This window comes from Panthera leo, chromosome C1 (genome assembly GCF_018350215.1).
Source record: "Panthera leo isolate Ple1 chromosome C1, P.leo_Ple1_pat1.1, whole genome shotgun sequence".
In the NCBI taxonomy this organism is placed as follows: domain Eukaryota; kingdom Metazoa; phylum Chordata; class Mammalia; order Carnivora; family Felidae; genus Panthera; species Panthera leo.
In genome coordinates this window covers 95,531,594-95,546,363 of record NC_056686.1, presented here as the reverse complement: position 1 = coordinate 95,546,363, position 14,770 = coordinate 95,531,594, and the positions used below count along the sequence as shown (strand labels likewise).

General features: G+C 51.4%; 2 protein-coding genes across 8 annotated transcripts in view; one reads left to right on the top strand and one right to left on the bottom strand.

Annotated features, from left to right (window-relative positions):
• Positions 1–3,952, top strand: part of ST7L (suppression of tumorigenicity 7 like) — an 81,312-nt gene extending 77,360 nt beyond the window's left edge. For 4 of the 6 annotated variants that reach the window (XM_042953438.1, XM_042953440.1, XM_042953442.1 and 1 more), the window contains one exon: positions 3,237–3,951. In XM_042953438.1, coding sequence (XP_042809372.1) covers positions 3,237–3,347 — 111 coding nt within the window. In that variant the 3' untranslated portion in view covers positions 3,348–3,951. Of the gene's footprint in view, positions 1–3,207 lie in introns of all 6 variants that reach the window. The other 2 variants (XM_042953435.1, XM_042953436.1) reach the window with 2 other exon arrangements.
• Positions 562–13,221, bottom strand: WNT2B (Wnt family member 2B). Of its 2 annotated transcripts, none has more exons than XM_042953444.1 (5): positions 13,157–13,221; positions 6,550–6,770; positions 5,227–5,504; positions 4,310–4,574; positions 562–1,092 (listed from the first exon to the last, which is right to left on the bottom strand). In XM_042953444.1, exons 2-5 carry the CDS (start codon positions 6,674–6,676, stop codon positions 863–865), a joined length of 900 nt encoding a protein of 299 aa, XP_042809378.1. In that variant the 5' UTR covers positions 6,677–6,770; positions 13,157–13,221; the 3' UTR covers positions 562–862. The 2 variants fall into 2 exon arrangements, with proteins under 2 accessions (XP_042809378.1, XP_042809377.1); XM_042953443.1 differs by lacking the exon at positions 13,157–13,221 and adding an exon at positions 12,493–12,990.
• Between the last annotated feature and the right edge of the window lie 1,549 nt (positions 13,222–14,770).

Here is a 14,770-nt window from a genome sequence, read left to right as displayed (position 1 = left end):
CAAACCTAGTTGACCTCCAGAAGAATGCATAGAAACTTTAAAAAAATAAAATAAAACCCCAAAGGCCTAGGCAGGCTTACTAAATTATTCTTTCTCAGGAGTGTTCCAGGGTATTCTAGTGATCTATTAGGCATAAGAACCACTACATGCCACTTGGTTTGAACAGGCAGCAAGTGAGCAAGGGGCAGTGCTATCTGATATAGGTTGAAAAGAAGAGGGAGGTTGGAAGAGAATGTATGTTTGTATAGTTATATAATTTTTTCCCCTACAAAATACAGCAGTTTATAAACCTATGAGCATGTGAATGGAACCTTGTCCACTACGGCTAACTCTTACCTAGGAATCCCAGGCTCTGGGATAATTGAAGAAGGTTGTAGCCTGAGAGTTTCTTTTGGGGTACCAGGCAGTCTGCTCAAACTGACCCAGGGAAGAGATGTGGTTCCATCTCTGTCCCATCTACCCTTAGTCAGGTAGGAACACAAAGAAGCTCTCTCCAGGTACCTTTCCTCTTGCACACACAAGAAATGTCAGGAAGCCAGTGCAAAGGAAAGGAAAAATGAGCCTTGACCATGTGCTTTAGTGCAACTTATATCACTCTGAAGACCCCACCTCTTCCCCTCTCCCTTCTAACCTCCAGAGGGGGCAGTCAGGGAGCTGTTCAGTTTCTTACATCCCCTGTCAACTCCTTCCCAGGGCTAAGGAACCAGTCAGGACACCAGAGTCCTTCTGGATTGCTTTCCAAGTCCTTAAATAGAAACTGTAGCAGCCCAGAGCTGAGGGTAGAGGAAGGCGTGCATGCAAAGATCTTGTGCTTTTGAGCCAGGAGTTTTGAAGTAGAGGGATGAGTGAGGTATTTCTACATTCAGGTCTGGTCCAGCCACTCTGCCTTCTTGGGGGCCTTGCAAGTGTGGACGTCCACAGTGTTTCTGCACTCCTTGCACCGCACTGCACAGCACCAGTGGAATTTGCACTCACACTGGGTGACACGGGTGACTCGAGTTGTGTCGTACCCTCGGCCACAGCACATGATTTCGCAACCATCCGTCCCTTTGGATGTCTTGCTACAGACACGGCCCGCAGTGCCTAGGGAACCTGGGTTGGGGAAGAGAATGAGAACCAAGTTACCTCTTACTTCAGCTGCTCTGGGTTCCCTTACCCACATCCTCATGAGGAAACCATAAAGAATCCCTTTTCCTGAAAATATGCCCAACTGGCCAAAATGACCATCTCCTTACTTCCCTTTGCACCACTCTGGCTTCTTCCCACCATAAAGGCTCCCCAAAGACCATTGACTTCACCTTCTATGCCGTCCCTGCCAATACACATCTCTGTGTCTCCTTCAAAACCTAGCCTTAAAATGCTGCTAGCTGTTAAAGCTGGGTAAGGGCTCTCTGTGTTAGAAATTTTCCATACTAAACAGTTAAAAAAAAAACAAAAAAAACAACTTAGCCTATAATTTATCTTTTCCAAGAAGTCATGCCACAACTCTGATCCAGCTACCATTTGTTAGTATTTTGGGCCTTAGTTTACATTTTAAGTTGTACCATACAGGGAAGTAATATAGGATGGCCATTAAAAGCATGGGCCTTATTGTCATATTGTTCAAGTTTCAGTTCCAGGCCTGCCGCATCTTAGCTATGTGATTTCACAAGGTAGTTAATCTCTCTAGGCTTTAATCTTCTCATATGAAAATAGGCATAATAATAGCATGTAACTCAGTGGATTGTTACATCTATCATCTCTGTTCAGATGAGGAGGTGAACTGGTTAGTGTGACTGCCCAGAGGCATATCCCTGTGGAATTGCTACAGAATATCCCTTGCCTTACCCTTTACAGTAGGAACTCTTGAAGGGTAGGGATGATATTATCCCCCTGCACAGAGAATGCTTAGGACTTCATCCTGACCAACTTTAGCAAGAGAGATCCTGCCGACAGATATAAAAACACAGAATTTGGGATGGGATGGGCCCTAGAAAGTATCTGTCTATTCTAATCCTTCCCCAGAGATGGGACAGGGACTGACCTGGAGGTTGAGGAAGGGGAACAGATTGACTGATTCTCTTGCAGTAGTCTGTACACCCTACTGCGATATGGAAAGAAAATGCTAGGGGCACCTGGATGGTTCAGTCGGTTAAGAGACTGACTTCAGCTCACGTCATGATCTCATGGTTAGTGGGTTCGAGCCCTGCATTGGGTTCTGTGCTGACAGCTCAGAGCCTGGGGCCTGCTTCAGATTCTGTGTCTCCCTCTTCCTCTGCCCTTCCCCCATTCACGTTCTGCCTCTCTCTCTCTCTTTCAAAAATAAACATTCAAAAAAAAAATTTTAAAAAAAATGCTAGATCTTAGAACTTCTACATTTGTTTTTCATCTCATAAATTTAAAATCCCTACTTTGTATGTTTTATAAAGTACATATCAATACAGTGGAACATAGGTATCTTTTTAAGGTAAATATCCATATATTAGAAGTACATGCTCAAATAATTTTTTAATGAAAGAGTACGCAATCCAAAATTATTAGAGGCCACTCTTCCAGAGTGTGGGCTAACTAGTTCTACTATCTGTGTTACTCTCCTCTAACTCCAAGGGCTGGATCTTAAGTCCTTTTGTGCACCGAAAGCCTCTTCTATACTCTAGAGCTGAGCTGTCCAGGTTTAGCCACCAGCCACACGTGGTCATTTAGTTATAAATTAACTAAAATTTAAGACTTAATTTCTCAGGCACAATACCTATATTTCAAATGCTCAGTAATCCCATGTGGCTAAGTGGCTATCTATTGGAAAACACAGATGTAGAACAGTTCTGTCATCACAGAGAGCTCCACCGGACAGGACTGCTTTGGTGGAAATTTGTGGCTCCATACTCGATTCTGAGATGACTTACACCCTTTGAATTCCAGGCCCCACTTTGGGTTTTATGAGACTTAATTTTATGCCTCCAAGAAAAACCAACACATCTGACTCACCCTTCCTTCTGACTCCAAAGATCCTTCCCCAAAGGTGCATTTTAGGTATAACAGCATAGGCTTACACCTCGGCTGCTATGGAATTATTTCAAGACATTCAGAGAGTAGTCCTCTGAATTATACCACGTGGGAAGAAAACATACCTAGTGGCAGGAAATCACTGAGAGAATCAGAAAGGGCTCTTTTAACTGCTTTTCTCCTAGCACCCTCCAAAGGGCACAAACTACTTTCTGTGTTACTTAGGTGGAGCCCCACCCTGTTTCTATGCCCAGATTTGCTCCGAGCCACTTGACTCTCCAGGAATGACAGTGATGGCTGAAAACAAACAGAACCAAAGACAGCTGTGGTTCCTGGCTCTATCTCACCCAAGTCCTGAGTGCTGAGTCTGCAGAGAAGAGCCTGCAAGCCCATGATAGTAACCAGAGGAAGAGCAGTTCTTTTGCACTAAAGGTTGTTCCTAGTCTAACCTGTCTGAACCTGAAATATGAGCCAAGCCAAGATGGTGACTTCTACTCTTTGGGGGCAATAACATATCACTTTCCAGCATCCCCAAGAATTCCACCACAAATATCTGGACCAGATTGAAAAACAATTTGCTGCTTTCTGCTAGTGGTTAGCCCTACTGAGATCTCTTTCCTTGCTTTCCCAACTCCACTGTAGAATCTCCAGTGGTAGACTGGATATAGTCTTTCAAGGCCACTCATGGTCTGATCCTCACCTTTCTTTCTACCTCTAGTCTCCTCATCCCAAACCTTCACTCAGTCAGATTCATCATACCTCTCGGTTCCTAGAACAATCATGTACTTTCCCACCTACCACTCTGCTTATTGCCCTTCTCTTTTCTCTAGGTTGTCCAGGTGATCCCTACACTTTGAGAAATTGCTTAAATTCCACATTTTCCAATAAGCTTTTCTTGGTTTCTCCAGCTTTGTGTCTTCTGCAATTGCTTATGTCCACCGATTGATTACACCTTATTTCTTTAGCCAGATCATAAAGAGTCCGAGACTTAGGGTTCCTCCACCTCATGCTTGTGTACAGCCCATACATTGCTTGGTATTGAAAACGGGTAACTCATTTAAACAATCCCTGAATAATACCTACTGTACCCCAGATGCTGGGGATATAAAAGAGTGAGAAATGACCTCTCCTCTGCTTGGGTAGCACTGGGACTGGTGGCTTGAGGCATTCATTATCAATCTTATTATAAGACGCTCATGTCGAGAGGAGACTGATGCCTCGCAAAGTACCACTTCCCTAACTCCTGTGGCTGAACAGACTATGATTGACCAGGGGTGCGTGCACCAAGAACTGGGGCTCCTTGTCCTTACCTGCTTTCCTTACTCACCTGCAGCCTTGTCTAAGACACAGTAGTCTGGGGAGTTGTCAAAGTAGACAAGGTCAGTCCGGGTGGCACGGCGATAACCTTGGCGGGCTGCTGTGAAGTTGGCGCCATCCTGGGTTGCTGTCACCTGCACAGCCCCATCATAGCGCCGCCGCAGGTAATCACCTGTGCGGCGGAAGTCTGAGAGTGCACGCCAGCAGGTGCGCAGAGTACAGGAGCCACTAACGCCATGGCACTTACACTCGAGCTTCAGAAACCGCCGCACAGCCTGGGAGGTGAGGGAGAGGCAGCCAGTCAGGGCACTTTTCAGTCATCCTTAGGGCTACAAGCATGAGTGCTCTGACATCTGGCCTAGGCTGGACAGTGGGTTCTCTCCCCGTCAGAACCCACCCATTCAAGAACCTCTTCCTCCATGAATCCTCCCTAGACCACCAGTGCTTTCTTTCCACGATAGTGTGTTCAAACACAGAGCCACAGGATCCTGTTCATGATTACAGTTTGCCATCACATGCCCTACTTTTACATGTTCTTAGAGTTTAAGGTGCCATGCCTTCTGCTTCTCTAGCATGTCATTTCCCAGCACAGTACTAGGCACATTGGCAGTGCTCAGAAACCAGTGAACTGCCCAGAGCAGGTTCTTATCCTCCTCAGTCTTTATGGAAGTGGTCCTTCCCCTTCTTAAAAAGTTACTTCCCTTTTCTTTCCCTACTTTCCACCTCTGTGAAGACACTTTATGCGCCTGGTTGAATCTAGGCATTCCCAAGCTCCCTTGCATTCACTACTCCTATCCCGTGGGGGTTGGGGCTGCTGGAAGTGATCCAGGAGCCTTCAGCACTTCCACCTTCATATTCACTCCGTGATCACATGTACTGGTCACCCCCAGCAGATATGGACGTACATGCACAGACATGAGTACTGACCGTGCGACCACAGCGGTTGTTATGTAAGTTCATGAGGGCCCGGGCATCCTTAAGCCTCTTTTCCTTGGCATCCACAAAGGCCTTGGCAAAGCGAACACCATAATGGATGTTGTCACTGCAGCCACCCCAGTCAAAATCCCCACGTTGGTCATGGTGTCGGCCACGGGTGTAGGGGTCACAGCTGCACACACTCAGTTCTCCCTGGCTGCAGGCACGAGTGATAGCATGGACCACCCCTGCAGACGAGATGGCATATACAAATGCTGCCTCCCGGCTACCTGGAGAGAGAAAGGTAGAAGTACATTTCTGCAAAGAGGCCTATGTCTGTCCCTGTCTTCTGTCCACACAACCCCCCACTCTGAAACCTCCTCTCTTCTTGTCTTTCCCAGAGCAACTCCTGCACCTGCTTTTTTCAAGGTGGCCTTCTCTTCCAAAAGCATTCCCCAGAGTATCTGACCTCTTCCCCTTGGCCCTCAGTACTCTCTATCCGCTTCTTTGTACCTCTGACCTCTTGGGCTGACCTGTACTCTTGCTTCCTTCCAAACTCCCTGGATCCATCCATTGAAAAGTTTCACAGTGAGTCATCCCCTCCCACCGAGTGCCAATCCTAGCTCAGCTAAGCCTGCTTCAGTCCACATTCCAGGCCTTTTCAGACCTACTCTGCTGGACAGTTCCCCTACAATAGAGACCCCAGCCCAGGGGTTAGCCTGTTTGGGGAGACCTGCTACTTTCCAGGGCCTGCTTCCTTCTTACCCTGCTCTCAGGGATTGATGACTCATCACCCCTGTCCCCCAGACACCTCCCGATTCCCATCTCCTTCCCTTTCTCCTAGTTTATTGTCTCACTTCTGCTTAGCTTTTTTGCTGAGCTGGGGCCAAGCCACCAACTCTCCAAATATTTACATATCACCTTTCTGTTTATCCCTTGCTGCCATTACTGTGATGTTGGGAGTGTTGGGGTGAGGGTAGTGATGGTGGCAGTGAGTACAGAGCAGCCGTTCTAGTCCTCAGCCTTACAGTGCGTGGAAACCCTCACGCTGGGGCTGGGGAGGAAAGGGGGAGGGAAGACGAGACATGGAGGTGGCAGGGGACACTGTACCTTTGTGTATCATCCCAGCAACACTGGCATTTAGAGGGGTCCCTGCTTACATATCTCAGGTACTGAGGGTCTGTTCCCAACTGTATCCTGGGCACTGCCCTCAACTGTCTATCTGATTATGAGGCAGTGTGTCCGAGAGGGGAGGAGGATCATGCCTACCCTACCCACTTGCCACCCCAGGCACAGACAGGGAAGCAGTTGGAGCAGGGTGGAAGAGCTCCCTACTTCTGAGCATGACACGGCCAAAGACAGTGTGGTCCCGGTCCAGCGTGGTGCAGTTCCAGCGGTGGTGGCGGAACTGGTGCTGACACTCTCGGATCCATTCTCGGGCACCCTCGCCCACCGAGCGCATGATGTCTGGGTAACGCTGGCACAGCTGCCGCTGCCGGCTCACCAGACCAGGGATATTGTCACAGATCACTCGGGCCCCCAGTGCCCCGATGTACCTGCAAGGTGGAGATGGCCCTGTCAGAGCATCCTGGCCCTTTTCCTGCCTCAGGAGGGGGAGAAGGAGGGGGAAGGGGAGGGGAGAGATTTGGCCTTCAGAACTTGAAGAGGTTCCTTCCCCTCCTCCAACCCACATTCCCTGAGGCCAACGGGTACAGCTTTCCCCACAAGCCTGGAGAAATGGTTACACAGTTGCAGAGAGTAATTGAGTGGTCTCTCACCATCACCCGCTCCCCAGCCAAAGGTCCAAGTGACACACACTCCCAGAACACGGGCCAGGCATGTGTCACATACGTAGAAGCCCTGGGCATGTCACACAAACCCATTCCCTGTTTATTTAATAAACATTAAGAGCCTCAGAGAAAAATAAACTAACAAAACAAGAGTCTGAGACAACACTCTTACACCCACATGTAAGAGGCACGTCCTTTGTAGCTGGTCCATGAAGACATAGTTTGGGGGAGGAAGGATGGAGACAGGGAGGGACCAGTGGGAAGAGACTCAGTGGGCAATTTGGAGTCATGTTTACAGGTCTAGTCAGACCCATGTAGCTAAAATTCCTCACTCCCAAACCTGAGGTCTTGGGGAGGAAGACCCCACCCCCAAATCTCCTCCCTATACCCTTCATTTCCAGGCTCCACAGCCTTTCTTAACAAATGAGTCTTGGAGTCATGATGTCCTGGATGAACCTGCTTGGGCAGAGGGCTGTTAGCAGTGGGAAGCCAAAGCCAAGATAAATCGAGGGGGGTGACACTCCCCATATTCCAGTCCCCACTCTGCCCAATTCAAACAATTTTAAGAAGATCAGTTGGGGTGGGCTACTAAAAGTTAGGTGGGTTGCTAGAGTCACTCTCAAATTTCTCAGTATTTTCTCTTCACTCGAACATTCTTAGCTTCTTCTCTCCATGAGGTCACTAAATGAGATCTGACCCATTCATCCACTTTGCACTCCCTCGCTGTCTCTCCAACACCTAGCACCTTCCTTGGCCCTCTGGGAGCTCTCTGTTCTCCTATCCTAACACATCAAATGGATACCTCTCTCTCTTTCTCTGAACAGGTGGGGGTCAAAGGGGGCAGTTGCTGCTACGGGCTGAAAAGATTTGGTTTGGGCTGTGAATGAGCCTGTGGTTTGGGAGAGATCCCAAAACGGGCCTAGAAGTGGGTGAGGGGAACAGAAGGCAGCCAGTGGGGAGAGAGGAAAAGCTGGACCGCCCTGGGCTCTATGTCCCCTCACCGTGCCCTGCCCACATCCTTGTGCCTGGCCCTCACCCACAAACTAGATCACCGCTGGTGACACCAAGTCAGACAGACTCAAGGAGGGCTGATGCTTGCCTCTTTTGGAGCTCAGCGGGGCTGATGGGGCCCATCTGTCCCCGGGGGAGGGGTGAGAGGGCTGGCCCACCACTGACAAATCCCATGGAATCAGCGTCCCCAGCAGCACCGTCCATCAGGGCAATAGCTTCCAGGAACAAACAAAATAAACACCCCGGGCTGGGCCAGGCCGGAAAAGGCCGCCTGACGCACAGCCTGGAGTTACACCCACTGCCGCGGTGCTTTGTTTGGAGAATCAAGACCATTGCAGTTGGAGCTCGTCCCTGTCTCACCACCGTTTTGCTTCCCCAGTTCGGCCCAAGTACTACTCTAAGCAATGGGTGTTTGTTTTTTTTACTGGGGCTTGGAAAGAGGGGGGTTGGATGGGAATGGGAGACCAGTAATCCAGCCCTCATGAGACAGTCTGGAGTGAGGCAGGCCAAACTCTGGCAATAAGTCCTTCCTGTGGTATGACTTAAATCCATTCTGCTGCAGCCCACATTGGTCCTTCTTGTTACATCCTCACTGAGCGTGGGAACATTTAGTACCTAAGACAGGAAGATAATTACGTTCCTCTACTACCACCCAGACCCCATTAAGTAGCTGCACTAAGTGCCCCAACTGGTGTGATTCTGAAGAGCAGGGCACTTGCCTGCTGGCTAGTGGTCAGCCCCTTGTAGTTGGTGGGGGAGGCGGGCTCCAATACAACTGAGCCTTAGCCCCCTCTCAATTCAACACACACCTGCAAAATGCCTACATGTGCCAAGCACTGAGCTCAGCTGTTAGGGCACAGAGATGTTTAAGGCACCTTGCATCTCATTGGCTGGTAAGAGGGGGAGAGATGCCCCTGACTCCAGCTCTGTTTTCCCTTTCAGAAGTTTTCCTTTCCTTCCCAGCCTCCTGCCCCAGAATGCTCCCTTCACCTGCTTTTGACCAATTCACATCCCTTCCTTTGACAAAGTGACCCATACCTTACTCTAGCCCTTTGCTCCTCAAAGTGTGGTCCCCAGAACAGCCATATGGGCATCATCTAGGGATCTGTTAGAAATGCAGAGCCTTGGGCCCCACCCCAGGCGTACTGAATCAGATTCTGCATTTTCACCAACATCACGAGGTGATTCAGACACCCTGTTCCATGAAGGCAGAGATTTTTGTCTGTTTTGTTCACTTGGTTACCCCCAGAACCTAGAACAGTGTCTGGCACATAGTAGATACTTAATAACTGTTTGTTGAATAAACACCTAACCGCTCTGATTTACCGCCAACTCTCTTTTCCCCCTAGCCAGCCATAAACTTCATTTCAATTACAGCTTTACTCCTGCTGACATTGCCAGCCTATTTGCAGATGTTTTATATTTGTGTCTTTTTAATGAGGCCAGGGATGCTCTTTTCATTTCCCCTCTTGCAGTCCCTAGTGTACACAATTCAGCCCAGCCCACACAGGGCTTTGAACACAGGAATAAAAGTATTTACCTTCCCTGAATCTCTTAATACAACATCATTTATATGGTACTTTACAGTTCACTTTAAATGTTTGTTTAGAAACATTTTTCTAAACAAAAATCCTATAGACAGGTCTCCATTTTACAGATGAAGAGACTGAGGTTCAGGGAGATTAAGTGGTAATACCCACTCTGTCTATCAGGACTAGTCAGAGGAGAGCCAGGGTGAACCAAGGATATCTGACTCCAAAGTCCAAGCTCATTTTCACTCCGAGAACAAGAGAGGCATACAATGCTTAACCAGGAATAGAGCAATCTAGCTCCAAAATTGGTGTGAACTTGGGCAAGTTTCATACCACTCCCCTCCCAGCCCTCACTGTCTTCATGTGTGAAATGGAGAAAATAATAGTATCTACCTCACCAGATTACTTTGGGCATTGAAGAAGATGATGATCATAAAGTACTTAGTTATAGTGTCCAAAGCTTAGTAAAAATTCATTGAATGACACTTGGTGGTGGTGACAATAATGCTATTATTATGATATCAACTCTGTTCCTCTCCCTTCGTGAATCCATGCACGATGTCCTGCTCACAGGATTCCCTACATCCAGCCCCCTGCAGAATGCAAAATGGAACAGGGAAGCACATGCGAGGAGCCCCCTATTTCTTGCTCTGTTTGTCACAGATTAAGAAGAGACCATCTGTTTCCTCCTCCAGTTAGAAGTGGGGAGAGGGAAGGAGTGACTGGAGAGTAAGGGAAGGGCTGGGGGGACGATCAGACTGTTAGCTGGTGATAGTGATGACCTTCTGCTCCAGAGTGGAACACGGACACACACAGGGTCAACAGGCATCTCTTCCAGGGTTTGGACAGAATATCAATCTTGCTGGGTTTTTTCCCTAAAGGAAAGAGAGATACCTTGGGGGCCTGACCTGCCTTTAGAAAGCAGCTTTCCACTGTATCTCAGAAGTGATGACCACTGAGGCAGGCATCTGGGGACTACAGCTGTGACAGGTGTGAGGCAAAGAGATTGAACTAACCTCTGCACCCACTCCCCATCCTGGCTCCACTGCCACCTTTCACAGCGACTGCCGAGTCCCTCCCTATCACTGTATCACCGGCTTGCCCCCTCTCTGGCTCTTCTACCCAGAGTTTTTCCAAAATGTGAACCACGTGGGGGTGAGAGCAGTAGAAGGGAGAAAGGAAAAGAAGAGGGAGTAGCCAAGGGACAAATTGGGGACCAGGAAACACCCTAGTTGGGTCTTTAGGAAGCACTACCAGGATGCTGCAATTATCAGAGTGACACTTCTTCACCTAAACACCAAGTGGTCCCCAAAACTACCTCCCAAACTGGTAAGAAGCAATCAAGAGTCCCTAAAAGCAAATTGCTATCTGGGGTGGGTAAAGATCCACTGTGGTCACTTCATCGTCTTTCCATCCGGCCACTGAACACACAAGTCCCCAGCCAAACTGAGTCCCTGATGGCTTTGATCTCCCTCTGAACTTTGAAAGGCTTTTCTCCTCTGTCCCCTCTTCTCTTTCCCTTTCTAAAAGAATGTTTCAAGCCAGATGTAAGATACGGGCCTCCCTTTTCCCCCATCCAGAACAAACCACCCCCCCTTGCCTTCCCCAACACTGCAGAGATTAAAAAGATCCAAAAGAGAGATTTTTCTGAAACAGGAAAATGGGGGGTGGGGGGGGTGGGGATTGGGGATGGAGAGCGACGCATCTTGAAATGATAGGAATCTGCAGCCCAAGCTTGCTGGCCCCTCAGCCAGCTACCCCTCACCCTTCCTAGCCAAGATTCCAAGTCTAGAGGAGAAAAGCCACAGGGTGCAAGGGGAGGAGAGACCACTCTGTGTGGTGGGAAGGGGGAGGGAGGAAGGAGCAAAGTAAGGAAAGGAAGGGGGCACTGCTTGGGTAGGGAGGGGCAAGAGTGCAGTCTGAAGCCAGTTTGATCGGGGGGCGCAGTGAAGAGGAAAGATGAGAAGACTGTCTTTTCTCAGTTCAGTTCCCCCCTTTGCCCCCCAGAGGGTGGGGGAGGAGGGAGAGCAGCTTTCTCCTGAGAGAAAAGGATGAATGCCATCCAGGGCTTGGGGGTGGTGCAGGGGGGGATTCAGAAAAGAGCAGATATCCAGTGGGTTTTTAATGCCTTTTGCCTCATCTGCCCTCTTGTGAGGTGTCTGGAGTCTAAGGCCTGCAAGAAACCTGAGGGGAGGGTCTCAATGCTTTGCACCTCCAGAAGCCTCTAGTTCTTGGACGGGAAAGAGATGGGAGACACAGGGTCATCTGGGAAGAAAAAGGAAGGAGAGAGGGATGTCTGGGTTCGAAGTGACATCTTCAAAGCTGAAGTTGAAGACAAACGCCTAAATTATGCAATTATGCAAAATTGTTTTAATTGTGAGAGTTAATGGAGTATTTTTGCTTTGATTCCATTTCTAAACCTTGCGCTGGGTGCTATAGCGTGAACACCAAAGTCTTACTGCCTACCCGGTGGGGTAGACTAGCGCGAGCCTCGTCCGCCCTCGCCAAATGCCCTTTTCTCCACCTCCCGGGGTGGGGGTGGGGGGTCGACGTTAGGCGATCAGGGGGCTCTGTTGGAGGGCCACTGAAGGCCCCAGATGGACGATTGGTTTCTTGAATCCACCCTGAGAAAAACTTGGAAGGTAGCATTCCCCCTAAGTCAGAGCTGAAATGGGGCACAGCACAAGGGAATCTGGAAAGCCTCGACCACCAGGCGTCCTTGCTCCAAACACCCAGGGCCCACCTCACTGGGTGAGCAGCACACCTATCCACCCCCACCCCTACTCCGAGACTTAAGTGACAGTCCGGCTCGGATCGTCTCTAACTCCGTCGAAGCAAAAGCCTGGTCTCCTGTGCAGCCGGTGCCAGGAGCTGCGTAATTCCTCTGGGCTCCTTCGGCCTCTGACCCCGCGCCTCACCCTCCCCACCCCGAGAGCCATGCTCACCACCAGGACGTGTCTACGCGGGCCGGCAGCGTCAGCAGCAGCAGCAGCAGCAGGCAGGCAAGACCGAGGCGGGCCGAAGCCCGAGAGCCGTCGGGGGCCGCGGGTCCTGGCGGGAGCACGGGGACAGGGGCGCGGGCGCGCCGAGGGGGTAGCTGTGCGGCTTCCTCCGCACCACCCGGCTTCAGCATAGCTCCCCGATGACTCCCGCCGCGCGACCCGGAGGGGCGTGGACGGGGCACCGGCTCGGGGTACTCAGGCTGCTCCTACCTCACCCCCTTGGGGGGCCATAGGGCCCGGCGGCGGGGGACCCAGGGGCACCTGGAGTCCGGGAGCCGGGGCGCAGGGCCCCGGAGAGGGGCTCAGGGAACGGGTTCCGGAAGCCGACGGCGGCGCGCGGAGCCCCGGGTCTGGGACGCGCTGCCCCGGCGCTGGGCGCGGTGTCAGGGGGTCGGTGGCGCGGAGTAGGGCTGCGGGCAGAGTGTGTGCGGACAGCCCCTCGGCCGCGGGCTCTCATTGGACGGCGCGGGGCGGGGCCGAGGCCGGGGACACGCGCGGCCCTCTGGGCGGCTCCGCCCGCGCCAGCCCCGGGCGCTTCGCAGCGCCCTAGGTGTGGCGGCCCCCTCCGCCCCTCGGCTCTCCGCGGAGCACCGCACCGCGCCCTCACCTGCTTCGGCGGGCCGCGACGGGGTGCGGGGGAGCCCTTCAGAACCCGTAGCGCCCAATCCTGGCCGACGCAGCGCCACCGGGTCCTAGCGCCCTTCAATTGGCAACCCTAACTTCTGTGGGTGATGGCCAGGAGCGCAGAGTGAGGGGGCCGCAGACACTTCCCCTCTGTTCTCTAACCTACAGTGACACCGGAGCTGAGCCACTGAGCATGCACTCATTTCCTCGGTCCTCTCTCGGTTCTTGCGCTTCTGGGAAATGGGTAGAACCTCTGTCACGGGGAGTTGCGGGAGGATCTTAACTCCCGTTCAACGTTGTCAACTGGGGCTCTTTGGACAGTCGGCTTCAGGTAGAGGCTTCTCTCATCTAGGGCTTGTCGCTCCTCGTTCCTCCGACCCACCCCCTGCACGCAAACAATGTTTAGACCTGGTTCACGCCCGCCTGCCAGCCCCGATGCTCCCCTCTGGCCTGTGGACCGGGAATCGATGGCAGAAGCAGAGGGGGCACACCTGCGGACCGGACAAGGACTCCCCGCCCTTTACCGCCCCGGCTGAGCAGAACTTAGTCTCTCCCGGCTACCCCAGTGCTTCGGTCCCCCACCCCCTCGGGCGGGGCTGCAAGCAGGAAAGAATCAGAAACAGCTGGGCGGCTTTCCCGAACCAGAGGCCAGGGTGGGGGTCCTGCTGAGAGTGGAAGACCCGGAGCCATTTCTCTCCGTCGCCTTTCCTCCTCCCTACTGCTCCCTCACCCCCTCCGTCACCCATCCCACCCCTGCACACCGCCCCGGGGCGTGGTAAATCAGGAAGGGGTGGGGAGGGGCTGACTGCTGACGGTGACACCCCTCTTCTCTCCCCGCACTTACCAGGCAGGCTGGTAGAACCTTTGGGATCAGAGTGGCCCCGGCCTTCCAACTTGGAGAGTTGGGAAGTGGCCTGACCTCTTCTCCAGCCTCAGTTTCTCCTGTCTAACCCCTCATTCCCAAGTGTCTTTATGCCTGTCCCCATGATTTATCTAAACTGTAAAGCCCTGGTGTAAACAATGCTCTGGAAACTGCCCATCCTCCTCAACCCCAAACTCACTGTCAGTTCTTGGTTGGGGGGCCTGCCGGTGGGGTGGGGTTGGGGGTGGGGTGTTAGAGCCGCCTGAGTGTGAGTGGACACCGCGCAGCTGCAGACATCCCAGGGGCAGATATGGGGGGGGGGGGCGGGAAGGGCTCAGAAGGACCTTTATCCCCTCTCCCTACCTCTCTACCTTACTTTCTGTGGCAGGGGCCAAAGTGCCTTCATTAATTCAACAAATATTTATCTACTCCTTACCAGTGCCAGACTGTGCTAGAACAGTCTGCTAGTGAACAAGGCAAAACAAAACACTTTCTGCCCTCATGGAGTTTACCTTCTACTGGGATAACATGGACAATACACAGTATACATCATAAGTAAAACATATAGTATGTTAGAAAGGAGTAAGAGCAGTGGGAAGGACAGAGTTGTAACTAGGATGATGAAGGTAGTCTCACTAAGGCAACATTCAAGCAAAGACTTGAGGAGGCCAGGGAACAAGCCGGGCAGATTTTTGGTGGAGAGCATTCGCAGCAGAGGGTACAGCCAACACAGAG

Excerpts from the sequence above, each read along its gene's own strand:
- WNT2B (XM_042953443.1), bottom strand. The coding sequence starts at position 12,680 with ATGCTGAAGCCGGGTGGTGCGGAGGAAGCCGCACAGCTACCCCCTCGG. Across the intron at positions 5,505-6,549 it reads TGGCCGTGTCATGCTCAGAA|GTAGCCGGGAGGCAGCATTT; the intron begins GTAGGGAGCTCT and ends TTCTCTCTCCAG. Across the intron at positions 4,575-5,226 it reads ACAACCGCTGTGGTCGCACG|GCTGTGCGGCGGTTTCTGAA; the intron begins GTCAGTACTCAT and ends CTCACCTCCCAG.